The following is a 13,176-nucleotide window of genomic DNA, read 5'->3' on the forward strand; positions in this document are numbered from 1 at the left end:
CAGGGTGTTCAATTTAAAAAAACAACAAAGAAAAGCTATTTTATATTAGAAAATTTGGCATATAATTATGACCACCATGTATGGTCTAAAATTATGATATTTATAGGAAAGTAAGTACAGACCAGCTATAGTAAATACCTAATATAGTTTTGATTTCAGGACATTTCTTGTATTTTTTATAATATTTTTAAAAAAGGCTGAAAAAAATTTTTTTTTTATTTGTTTTATTAATATCTCTGAAACTTTGAAAACGTATTTAATAATATTTTAGGATTATGTAAAGTGATTACCAAGGAAGCTAAAAATGCAATAATATACAGGGTGTGCAATTTAAAAAAACCAAGAAAAACTATTTTATATTAGAAAATTTAGCATATAATTTTGAACACCCTGTATGGTCTAAGATTACGATATTTACAGGAAAGTAAGTACAGGCCAACTGTAGTAAATACCTACCTAGTTTTGATTTCAGGACATTTCTTGTATTTTTAATATATTTTTTAAAAAATGGTGCAAAAAATATTTTTTTTATTTATTTATTAATATCTCTGAAACTATCCAAACATATTTAATAATATCTTAGGACTATGTATAGCAATCAGGAAGGAAGCCTAAAATGCAATAATATACAAGGTGTTTCATTTAAAAAAAAATCATCCCGATTCACTCTTGCTTTTTTGAGCCACCCTGTAGAAGTTAAATTATTTTCTCGAAATACATCCTAATAAATACTTTAAGTTTGAACTTAAATAAAATTCCTAAGTTTTTTTTATTATAGAGCTACAGATGCCCGACGCACTATTGCCGGACCCTGTAGATATATACAGTATGGCCCTGGATTGTCTTTATATGAGGAAAAACTTTTTTAATATTAACTTTTTGATGAAAATGCCTTCTTCATAAAGCTTTTGATTGTTTTAAAATGGATAATAAATTTATACTTTTCCAAATTTTCATACCGTTTTAGAAAAAATAATAAAAATATGAAAATATACTTGAATTTTTTCTAAAGTCCTAAAAATTAAAACGTGTTTCTGTGTTAATATCTAGTTCCTAGTTTTTATTCTTTGATAGATTGTTATTATTAATTTTGATTAACGTCATACTTTTTGCTGTTTTAAAATGTCAAAGAAGCAGAAAATTTATAATCATCTTTTCCATAGTATTGAAATAAATAAATTTTATTCTTGTTTAACATTTTTTTAATTTTTTTTTTTTTTCTCTAAAACGGTATGAAAATTTGGAAAAAATTAGCCATTTTAGAAAAAGCAATTTTTTTTATTAAGAATACATTTTCCTCAAAAAGTTTGTGTGCTCTGGTAAAGACAATACGGGGACATACTGTACATAAATTATATTAATTATCAAACGAAAGTGTTTGACGAAAAAAAAAAGGGACAATTTTATGAATAAATCAATTATTTTTGTACAAATATTCGAATTAGTAAATATAAAAATGATATTAAGACAGACGTCAGTGTCATTTATTTATTTATTTTATCAAAATCCTTCATTTTCAAAAAAATTCCCGTCTCATGAATCAAAATCGTCCATTCTATTCCACCAACACCAATTGCTATGATGAATCGTTTAAATCTTCCGGTAAGTATTTTGAATAAATATATTTTTTTATTGTATTTTTTCATTTTTAGCTCCAACAATGTTGAACGGACAAAACGTGATCGTTTCTCAAGAACAACAAAGGAGAATATGCGATATTTTAAACACATCCATTAACGGGAGACCGTTTCAGTACAGTACTGCGCCCCAGCATCAGTTTATTCAGGCGAACAAGCAGTTTTTTCCTGGAGGCGTTCATTTTAGCTTTGGCCAGCCCCATTTTCAGCAAGACAAGTAAGTTTTACCCCATTGGAAACATAGATTGCCACCAGGGTTGGGTAACGACGCGTAGAAAATTAATTTTCTACGTGTATGTAGAAAATGTAGAATATTCAGTAGAAAATGTATAAAAATCTGAGACAGGTACAAAATTAATTTTGTATATTTAAAGCAGTTTTTTTTTCGCTCTAGAGGTTTCTTCCTTTCTATTTTCTTTAAATTCTATAAGTGTGAAAACTGTAATATGTGTGCGCGCGCTATTTCTATTCTGTAACGGTACTAACTCCCTGAAGATAAGAGACAGTAATCAATCTGAAGATTATTAAAGTATTTTTTGTTCTGTTTAATCTGAAGACCATACAGAAAAGTTTGTTTTTTTTCATTGGAAGTTTTTGTTCTTCCTTTTTTTAATTTTACCATAGAAAGCCTGTGGCTTCATAAACTATATACATATGATAATTATTATTGTAGTTTGTAGTTCTTACTTTCATTATGTTAGATGTTATTTTTTTGTTGTTCTGTTTGAGTCTTACCAAAGTTGACAGAATTACATAGAATTATTCTGTAAACTTTGATCTTACTATTGAAAACTTTTAAGATATCTGTAAAATTCGACTATAGTGTGTAACAAATCAAGGAAAATTTCGACAGATAGAATACGATTTGCCTGTGAATTATAATGACACAACAGTCACTGTCACGCATCCTCCTGTTGTACATATCAATTTAAAATAATTAGTATAGAAGTATTTTTACTCATATCTTAGGATTATGTAAAGTGATCTGAAAGGAAGCCAAAAATGCAATAATATACAGGGTGTTCCATTTAAAAAAATAATCCCTATCCACTCACACTTTTTTGAGCACTTTTAGAAGTTAAAATATTTTCCTGAAAAATATCCTCCTACATACTTTAGGTTTGCGCTTAAACAAAATTGCCAAGTTTTTTATTCTAGGAGCTACAGATGCCCGACTCACTATTACCGGACCCTGTATAATAAAAATTATTTTTTTTATATATTTTTTTAGTTCGTGTAAATGCGGAACAAACAGCAACACGATGCAGTTACCGGTCAATACGTACTTTCCCACGGCTATGGAGCCGCAAAGGAACGTGGATCATGCTAGTTTTCCGAATTTTTTTCAGCCTTTGCCTCCCTATACGCTTAAATTACACTACGATACATCTACATCATCAGATGATCTCCCTAATTATTCAATACCAACTCCAATATCAAGTAAGTAAATCCGTATCTATTTTATTTTTTTATTAAAATTAATATCACAATATCACCCAGTATTTCACACATATTTTGTTTATCATTGGTTTTAAAAATCCGGTTTTCTATTCAAGATTTACACTCTAATATTTTTTGTACAAACTGGCAACAGGTACGCACACATTATGAAAAAGTGGCAAAATCATCAGGTACCTGCAGTGACAAAATCACCAGGTCCCTGCAGTAGCAAAATCACTAGGTACCTGCAGCGGCAAAATTACCAGGCCCCTGCAGTGGGTGTATCACAAGGTCCCCGCAGTGGCAAATTCACCAGGTCCCTACAGTGGCAAAATTACCAGGTACCTGCAGGGGCAAATTCATCAGGTACCTGCAGTGGCAAAATCACCAGGTCCCTGCAGTGCCAAAATCACAAGGTCCCCGCGGTGACAAATTTACCAGGTCCCCGCAGTGGAAAAATTGCAAGGTTCTCGCAGTGGCAAAATCACTAGGTCCCTGCAGTGGCAAAATTACCAGGCCCCTGCAGTGGCAATATCACAAGGTCCCCGCAGTGGCAAATTCTCCAGGTCCCTGCAGTGGCAAAACCACCAGATCCTTGCACTGGCAAAATTACCAGGTACCTGCAGTGGCAAAATCATCAGTTACCTGCAGTGGCAAAATCACCAGGCCCCTGTAGTGGCAAAATAATCAGGTACCTGCAGTGGCAAAATCATCAGGTCCCCTGCAGTGGGAGTATCACAAGGTCCCCGCAGTGGCAAATTCACCCGGTCCCTGCAGTGGCAAAATTACCAGGTACCTGCAGTGGCAAAATCACCAGGTCCCTGCAGTGCCAAAATCACATGGTCCCCGCGGTGACAAATTTACCAGGTTCCCGCATTGCAAAATTTACCAGGTTCCCGCAGTGGCAAAATTACCAGGCCCCTGCAGTGGCAAAATCACCAGGTTCTTGCAGTGGCAAAATCACCAGGTCCCTGCAGTGGCAAAAACACCAGGTACCTGCAGTGGCAAAATCACCAGGTCCCCGCAGTGGCAAAATCACCAGGTCCCAGCAGTGGCAAAATCATCAGGTCGCCACAACGGCAAAATCACCAGGTCCCTGCAGTGGCAAATCATTTCATTAATAAATAAAAAAGATTTTGCTTTTTTCTGGGTGAGCTTTAAAATGTGTAGAAAATTTATTTTAAAATTGCAAAATTATTACAACACATTTAATATCTTTGAAAAATGGTAATTTTTTATAAACTACACAGTATATGTATAATGACATTAAGGTATCTTAAATTGAAATTTATTGCAAATCTACTAAATGGAAACAATATACATATAAACTCCAACTTTAGATTAAAAATATATTTGAATTGAGTAGAAATATCGAATAGAAAATCTGATTTGGGCTTTTTACGAGCATTGGCTCGCCCTGTACCACACGACCGAAAAAAAAACGGCGTCAGAGTAAGCTTGGAAATGGAAATTTTAACTTGACGCCGTTTTTTTTTTGTTGTTTTGCCCCCGTATTTATCTATGATTTTTCCAGAGTGTCGTGCAGATTTAAACAACATATGCTCCTCTCTCGAACATCAAAACCCTGTTGAAGTAAACTTGCCTAATTGTTCTAAATTAGCCGCAGACCCTACGGCATTTTTTCCACTACCTCCAGTAGAGTTTTCGTCGAATGTGATTTTTTTTTATTTTTAATCAGAGTTAAATTTAAAATAGTTTTTTTAGGGGAGAAAATTGACTCTTACTAAAAAAACTGCCGAGCAACCTGCAGGACATGTGGTAGACGTTTTAGATTGTTCCAATAAAAAGAAAGTGTCTTTTTCAGATCTTCCACCGATGAAGGAGGAAAAATGCGACAAAACGTTTCAGTTCACCACTGAGTGCATTTGCGAATGTAATTTGAAAAAAAATTAGATTTTTTTTCGGTGGTATTAAATTTTAAATAATTTTTTTTCTAGCAAAAAAATGTCCGGATAAAAATAAGAAAAAATCTGACTGTGAATCGGACGAGGAAGAAAAATCCAAGAAAAATAAAGAAAAGAAAAAGAAATCTAAAAAGAAGAAAGAGAAAAATGAAGAATCTACTGACTCAGACACTTCTGAGTCTGAGCCAAAGAAAAGAAGTTGGTTTGGGAGAAGAAAAAATAAATCAAAGAATTCTAAAGAAGATTTAAATAGTTCTGCATCGGAAAATACAGAAAGTGATACTGGTAACACTGCTAACTACAGGGTGGCGCCTTTTATATGACTCGGAGGCACCAAGGAGAATGACAGTTTGTATTGAAATGAAATTTTGTAAGTGTAGGTTAATTTAGAGCATTTTTTTAAAAAAAATTATCTTTGTTATCAAATAAGTAATGTTGACATTATGGCGAAGGTTCTTAATATTAATAATTTTCAAAAAAAAAATGCAAAAATATCAGGAAGTTGAATATTTAACTGTTATTTTTTTGATTGGACGTTAGTACTAAAACTTTCTTCAAAATGGAAAAATAAATCAATTAAAATATACAAATAATAAATATCTTTTTCTAAAAAAAGTCTTAAAAAAGTTACATTCACATCTAGGCTAAAATTAATATTAAAAAAATATTAATAAGTTAAACGCATCATTAAAAAGACAAATCTAGGGACGTAAGAACTATACAGGGTGAGTCTTAATTAAGCAGAAATATTTTCAGGGTTGGTAGATCTCGATAAAAGACTGTTGTTAAAAGACTCTAAATATTTTTATAAAATTAATTTCTCCCAAAATTTCATTTCGGTACAAACAAGCTTTCTCCTTGAAGCCTCCGTATGAGAGGCTCCACCCTGTATTGTTATTTTTTCTATACAGGGTGACAATTTGAAAACGAACAGTATTTAATATTGCCTCTACCGATGATAGTATGAAAATTTGGCAAAACACGCCAATTTACATATCAAGGGGGACAATTTTTGAGGCTTTTGTTGTCGTGTTACTTTCAACCCCTTGACCCCCAGGGTACCTACCCCTAAAATTTTAAATAGCAACCCCTTTTTCTTTTACCATTTTTGTGTTTCTTATAGAATTCTACATAAACTGCATTTTATTTTTTTGAGAATTTTACAAGGAACACAAAAATGGTAAAAGTAATAGGGGTTGCTATTTAAAATTTTAGAGTTAGGTGCCCTGGGGGTCAAAGGGTTGAAAGTAACACGACAACAAATGCCTCAAAAATTGTCCCCCTTGATATGTAAATTGACGTATTTCTCACCAAATTTTTTTACTATCATCGGTAGAGGTAATATTAAATACTGTTCGTTTTCAAATTGTCACCCTGTATACTAAAATTCTGTTTGATAGATAAAGAAAATATGAAGAAATCTAGGAAGACAAAGAAGAGAGAAAAAGATGACGAGGCTTCTTCTGGATCAGAGACATCAGAATCAAAGAAAAATGGCTGGTTCAAAAGAAGAAGTAAATCGAATAGTTCAGGCTCAGAAAATACAGACAGTAATAACGGTAATGATTTGCGATAATTATTAATTTTTTGATATTAATTTTCTGTGTTTTTAGTAGATAAAATGGAGTCTTGATGGAAACTACAAGCCTTGGAATTAAATGTTTTTTTCCTGAGTAGAATAATGTGATATTAATGTATTATAATCTTCAATAAAAAGCATTAATTAAGTTTGATAAATGTGTTAAAATATTAAAGTTTTTTTAATAAAATAAACGTTATATATAAGTAAATTAATAATAGTTTTATTACCCCCAAAGAGTTTAAAAAAATGTCATGCTATCTTTATTAGAGGTTGAGAAATTAAGAATATGTATCAGGAGTACATAAGAGCGAGGAGGTAATCATAAGAGCAACTACGTAACTCCGGGTATCGAAAAATACCTCCTCGCTTTTATGTGATCCTGATACAAATCCAAGATTTCTTCGACTTTTGGCGAAACTGGCAGAAAAATATTTTATTTCGTACAAAACAGACACCTGCTACCAGGAGTACATAAGTGCGAGGAGGTATAGATGCTCCTGCTAAAATTTATCAACGAAAAATACCTCCTCGCTCTTATGTGATCCTGATACAAATCCAAGATTTCTTCGACTTTTGGCGAAACTGGCAGAAAAATATTTTATTTCGTACAAAACAGACACCTGCTACCAGGAGTACATAAGTGCGAGGAGGTATAGATGCTCCTGCTAAAATTTATCAACGAAAATACCTCCTCGCTCTTATGTGATCCTGATACAAATCCAAGATTTCTTCGACTTTTGGCGAAACTGGCAGAAAAATATTTTATTTCGTACAAAACAGACACCTGCTACCAGGAGTACATAAGTGCGAGGAGGTATAGATGCTCCTGCTAAAATTTATCAACGAAAAATACCTCCTTGCTCTTATGTGATCCCGATACAAATCCAAGATTTCTTCGACTTTTGGCGAAACTGGCAGAAAAATATTTTATTTCGTACAAAACAGACACCTGCTACCAGGAGTACATAAGGGCCAGGAGGTATAGATATACTCCTGCTAAAATTCATCAACGAAAAATACCTCCTCGTTCTTATGTGATCCTGATAAAAATTCACGATTGCTCACTTTTAACAAAAAGCTGCCAAAAATAATTTCAACCTAGCAAAAAATAGAGTACCCGACCAACGAGTTCGAACGAGTTAGATTTTTTCGAAAAACGGCCATAACTGCTAAACTATAAGAGATACCGATGAACGGAACTCGGCATTCGATTCGCCTTTCAACCCTCTATAAGGGTGCAAAACTAGGGCGCGATCGGAGACAAAAAAAAATTTTCGGTAAAAATGAAGGAAGAAAAAAACCCCTTACCTCATTTTTGCCGAGAAAATTTTTTGGTCTCCGATCGCGCCCTCGTTTTGCGCCCTTATAGAGGGTTGAAATGCCTATCGAATGCCGTGTTCCGTTCCTCTCTAACCCTTATAGTTTCCGAGATATTAAGGGTTGAAGTTTGGAAACGAGGTCGAAGTGCTAGAGATAGCAGAAATATAGTTTTTCGATGCTTTATTTACATGTGGTACTAAATTTGCTCCTTACCTCTTCGCCCTTATTTGTTCCTGATAAAAATCGTCGATTTTTGACCCGGTTTAAAAAATTTTGTGCGGTCTTTGACAAAAATTGAATTTTCTCCGATATGTATCAGGAGTACATAAGAGCGAGGAGGTAAATTTTGGTTCTCAATTTACTCCTTACCTCTTCAGACTTATGAGTTCCTGATAGAAATCACTGATTTTGGACAAGGATTAAAAATTTTCGTTCAATTTTTATTAAAAGCTGAATTTTCTCGGATTTGTATCAGGAGTACATAAGGGCGAAGAGGTAAATGTAGGTATTATTTTTCTAAAAAATACTGTCTATTCCAGAACAAGTTAAGTATTAAAATATATTATTATTTATTTGATAATTAAATGACCTTCTTGTTCAAGATTGGACAGTATTTCTAATATATATTTTGGTTCAAAAAAACTCATTTATTATTAATTATTGTTTATTAACAATATTAACATGCTATACTCTATTAGCAAGAGTAATTTAAAAAAATATATTGAAGTCCAAGGTGTTGGTGGATTTGTTGATGTCTACTGATGTTGAGGTAAATACATCTTCTGGCTACCCTTCTGGAAAGTCTTGGTCCTATAAGAAAAATATAAAGATATAATAATTTATTTAGTAACAAACTATATTAAAAACTATTGTATAACTTTAAGTAACTAGCTAATTGATAGGGTACATGAAATATTATAAAACATATCAAAATCTTCGTAATACAAAGAACTTTTTTAATAGCAATACCAGGAAAAACATGGTTACGTGTATATTTTAATTATAACAATTAAAAAAGTGGCAAAAACTAAATAAAAAATTATAATTTTAATTATAGGCAACTCTATATACAGGTAAGTGTATTTTTAGTTGCCTATATATAAAAATTATAATACAAATTCTTTTGTATTTTTAGTTGCCTAGTGTATAGTAACCAGCGCGCCAAAATATTTTATTTGAAATCATTCTTAAACAGATTCAATTAACAAAAAACCTTTTAGTATATAATTTACCTAAAATTGTTTAAAACTTGCTCTTCAATGATGAATTTCATCTCAATCCACTGTTGAATGTTGAATTTGTATTCTAATGGCAGCTTGAAGAATAGTGATTGAATTGTGATGTGCTACTGTCCCAAAAAATCCTTGTTCCAAAGCAGTACAATATCCCATTCAAAAACTCAATTTTAAAAGTTATTAGCAACGGAATAAAAAGAAAATGAATCCAAAATAAAACAGTTCTATGTAGGCACCAGTAGAAAAGAAATCAAAGAGCTAGAATTTTTAGAAGGAGAATAGCAGTAATATAAAGAATAATACAAAGAAAAGAGATTTAGCAATGCAATCAATACAGAAGAAATAAAAACACACAATAGAGAAAAAATATGATACAAGTAAATGATGACTGATAACTCAGAAATGCATAAAACAATAGAGGATTTCACAGAATGAATTTAATATGAGAGACAAAGTAATTGAAACTGAAAAAATTGCATGAAAAGGAGAGACAAACTGAGAAAAGTTTCAGAAGAATGACCTAAAAAATTATACAGTTATATACATAATATATAAGACTTATTAACTTGCAAATCAAGTTTATCGTTTTTTTCTTGACGAAATGGCGAATGCGCCTATTAAAGGAAACTTTTAATACTTAGAAATTGCCTGAATTATTAAGGTAGAAGTACGATAATTCAACTGGTTATAGATAAGTACCGTATGATCGAAAAAAAAACGGCGCCGGCGATGGCTATGATATGAAGAGAAATATAATTAATCAAAGAGATGATAGAACTGATGAATGATGTCATTTCCATATTGAGAAGATATGGGAGACAAAAATAGTAAAATAGAGGCTGGTCAAAAACAATAGAAAAACAAATAAAGAAGTATGTGGTCAATAAAAACCGGAAAATAGACCAGTGATTATGCTTAGCCTCCTCTAAAAAATATAGTAAAAATTTTACATCAACAGCATAAAGAAAAATCCTCCAGAGCATATAAGTTCGCCCCCTTCAGCAGATTTAACCCTTGGCCGACGATTAAGCCTCACCAGTCAGTTCCCATCCCAGCTAAGCAGCCTCGTCTCGAGGCTAGTTATGATGCTCTGGAGTCGATGTTACTTAGAAAATGTATTGGAAAGAACGCTAAAAAGCTAGAAGTATCATCCTGTGGAAGTCAGGTTTTTGAATAAATGGCGAATGCGCCAGGAATGGATTGGAAATTTTATGAGATTTTTAAGTGCGTTATCATGTATTTAAATTATATGTAAATACACGCAAATCGAACCAACAGAATCTTTAAAATTTTAACAATTCATGAAAAAGGTCTGAAAAAAATTACATGAAAATGAATCCATGAAAACTAAAATCTGTATGCACAAGCAAAAAAGTATTAGAAGAATGACACCATAAGAAAAATAATACAAATTGAAAACTTATAGAAATACATTCAATGGAATATTCTATAGTTAATGAATGATGTTATGCCTACAAGGAAGAAAATATGGGGGTCAAGTTTTTATACAAAAATGAAAGTTAACCATAAACAACATGAAGTAAAATTCTAAGTAGATGGTATATTTTACCAAACAAATAAGACATATAGAAATACAGGCAAAGAAATAATTTATAGGACTGATAAATGATATTATTCCCACAATCAAGAAGAGATGAGAGTCAAGCTATTATAGAGAAATAAAAGTAAACCAAAAAAAACACTAAGTAGATGTTATTCTACCAAAAAGAAAAAGAAGTGTCCAAGAGCTAAAAATTAGCACAAATTTAAAATAGATTGTCTGAATTTGGTTATGATAATAAGGAAACATAAAAATGTAACTCAAATGGATTTTTTTTCTTAATTGAATTTAAAAATGATGAATTCTCATGATGAACATTAAAAACCAGTAAAAAATACATTTATTTACCCAATAGAAATGAAATTTTAGATATACTTATAAGTCCTGATGCCATTGTCGGTAATATTTAGCAAAAGATTAAATGTACTGCCCTGGAACTGCATCCATCGGTTGATTTGTTGTACAAAATCTGTAAAAAAAGAAATAAAAATTATTACATTATATATATGTCAGTCTCCTAATAAACATTGAATAAATTTATTCAAATTATTTTTAAAAAATACTTTAAACTTACTGTTAATTGGATAATAGACGATCAATATCGTAAACCAAAATGGTAGCTAAACATCAGGATTATACAAGGGGTGACCCAGGTCAATTCTTTTGAGAGGTCCTTATGTGCTGGTGTGTATTATTAATAACGATCCTAAAAAGAAAATTATAATTAAAGCATTATATATATATATATATATCAAAACGATGAAAAATTATTAACTAAAATATGACGACAGTGTTATATTTTTTTTAAAGGACAAGTTTAGTATAAAAGGTGATGTGTAAACTGTTTTCTTTCATCTGAAAGTATTATATAAATACTGAGAATGGAGCCCTTTAAGTATACTAAGGGTCGGCATTTCTGGTCTTGCGTACCGGTTTTCATGTGTACGAAGAGTACGGTCAACACACTTAGTAAAATAAGATGTACTGAATAAAGACAGAAGGCGAGTATTTTCCCAAGCGCATGGAATCTAACGTCAGATTAAGTAGTTATGTAAAAAATACTTCGTATTTTTGGTCACTCCGACTTACTAGATTGCCATAACGACTCACTCCTATACATGTAAACGCCGACCCAAAGGTTTGCTAGCCAGCGTTCAAAAAGACGTAGAAAACTTGTTTGCCTGTACGAATAAACACGTAAAAACCATATTTAGGAAAAAATTCAACAAAAAACATCTTTACATCTACCAACAAAAAATGGTTCAAAAAATACCAAATATCTCTAAATATAGAGCAATATTCTAAGTAACTATACTTTTAATATACAATAGGGACCTCAAGGAAATTCTCTATATTTCCATATACTCGATTTTCGAATAAGAAAATTATGAAAATAAGAAAAATGTATCAGCTTTGAATGATGATGTAATTGAAATACTTGCAAGTGAAAAAATCTATAGAAACAGGCAAACAATGGGTACTTACATTTTCAAGAGGTTAATCAGGCCTTAAGGAACCGAATACACTCACATAGTGTACAGAAAAACCACTTTTTTATTAAAAAATCAGAAAAATTCTAAAGAACCACATAACAAAACAAAAACATCTTGACAACACTTTAGTTCAAAATTTTCTCACCTTTTCCATAACGGCGCCACCATCATTGTTCTTCTTTTTCGTTTTTCGGGTCCTAAAAAAACTGTAACCACAGAATGAAAGTAGCGTTCTTCTTCTTTTTATATTTATAGTCCGAAGCAGAGTCGCCCACAGATTAGACATAGATTAAATCTTCGATCGTATAGTCCTAGCAGCTTATGCCGTGAAACTCATTAAGAAGAAAAATTATTTCTTCTTTCCTTTTTTAAGTGGCTTCAACTCATACAGGTTATCTGTCCTGTAAAAAATAAACAAAAGGAGAGAGTACAAATTATAATCTATGGTTAATTATTAGACAAAGACAACAAGAATAAACAAGCACAGCAATATTAACTTGTAAATAAAAAATTTAAAATTTCCACTTAATTTAAAACTATTTTAATGAAATCCAACACTTTAAAAATCCGTGATGTAGATAATACCGTTGATATTTAGGCACTAAATCTTCGAGATAACGGAAATGTTTTTGGTTTAGAAGCTAAAGCATCCAACCTTTAATATCACAACGCTCAGGATACAAGAAAAAGTTTTCAGTCTAGTTTATTACATCCTAATAATATTGAATTTTTAGTTAAGACTCTTACAAGAAAAAATAGAGAATTTAAATTCAATTAGAATTAAGAAAGGAATGAAAAATGCTCTTACTGATACAGGACACGTAAACATTCATTTATCGTACAAAAATATCAGAATACACTAACAAAAGTTATATATTGTAGGTATAAATTATTAGTAGAAGATACTGAGGTGGTTTTATTAAATTTACAGCAAGCATCAGATCAGATTTCAAGCGAAATTTAAAAAAATTCTGTAGCTCTAG

The 13,176-nt window shown here is 31.7% G+C and overlaps 1 protein-coding gene and 1 long non-coding RNA gene across 5 annotated transcripts; one reads left to right on the top strand and one right to left on the bottom strand.

The window, feature by feature from the left end:
• The first annotated feature begins 303 nt into the window (after positions 1–303).
• Positions 304–6,762, top strand: LOC115886630 (pre-mRNA-splicing factor CWC22 homolog). 4 transcript variants are annotated; one of them, XM_030905875.1, is made up of 8 exons: positions 304–1,602; positions 1,653–1,854; positions 2,869–3,077; positions 4,612–4,751; positions 4,803–4,971; positions 5,036–5,287; positions 6,403–6,561; positions 6,619–6,762. In XM_030905875.1, exons 1-8 carry the CDS (start codon positions 1,536–1,538, stop codon positions 6,633–6,635), a joined length of 1,215 nt encoding a protein of 404 aa, XP_030761735.1. In that variant the 5' UTR covers positions 304–1,535; the 3' UTR covers positions 6,636–6,762. The 4 variants fall into 4 exon arrangements, with proteins under 4 accessions (XP_030761735.1, XP_030761734.1, XP_030761736.1 ...); XM_030905874.1 differs by having other exon boundaries at positions 305–1,602; positions 6,616–6,760; XM_030905876.1 differs by lacking the exon at positions 6,619–6,762 and having other exon boundaries at positions 305–1,602; positions 5,036–5,372; positions 6,403–6,532.
• A 1,788-nt stretch (positions 6,763–8,550) lies between these two features.
• Positions 8,551–12,322, bottom strand: LOC115886635. Its single transcript, XR_004050917.1, has 4 exons — positions 12,186–12,322; positions 11,275–11,406; positions 9,137–11,169; positions 8,551–8,714 (listed from the first exon to the last, which is right to left on the bottom strand). It is a non-coding gene; the product is annotated as an uncharacterized LOC115886635 (long non-coding RNA).
• Positions 12,323–13,176: the final 854 nt, after the last annotated feature.

The sequence above is a fragment of the Sitophilus oryzae genome, unplaced genomic scaffold, assembly GCF_002938485.1.
Source record: "Sitophilus oryzae breed Bouriz unplaced genomic scaffold, Soryzae_2.0 scaffold_494_pilon_pilon, whole genome shotgun sequence".
Classification (NCBI taxonomy): Eukaryota; Metazoa; Arthropoda; class Insecta; order Coleoptera; family Curculionidae; genus Sitophilus; species Sitophilus oryzae.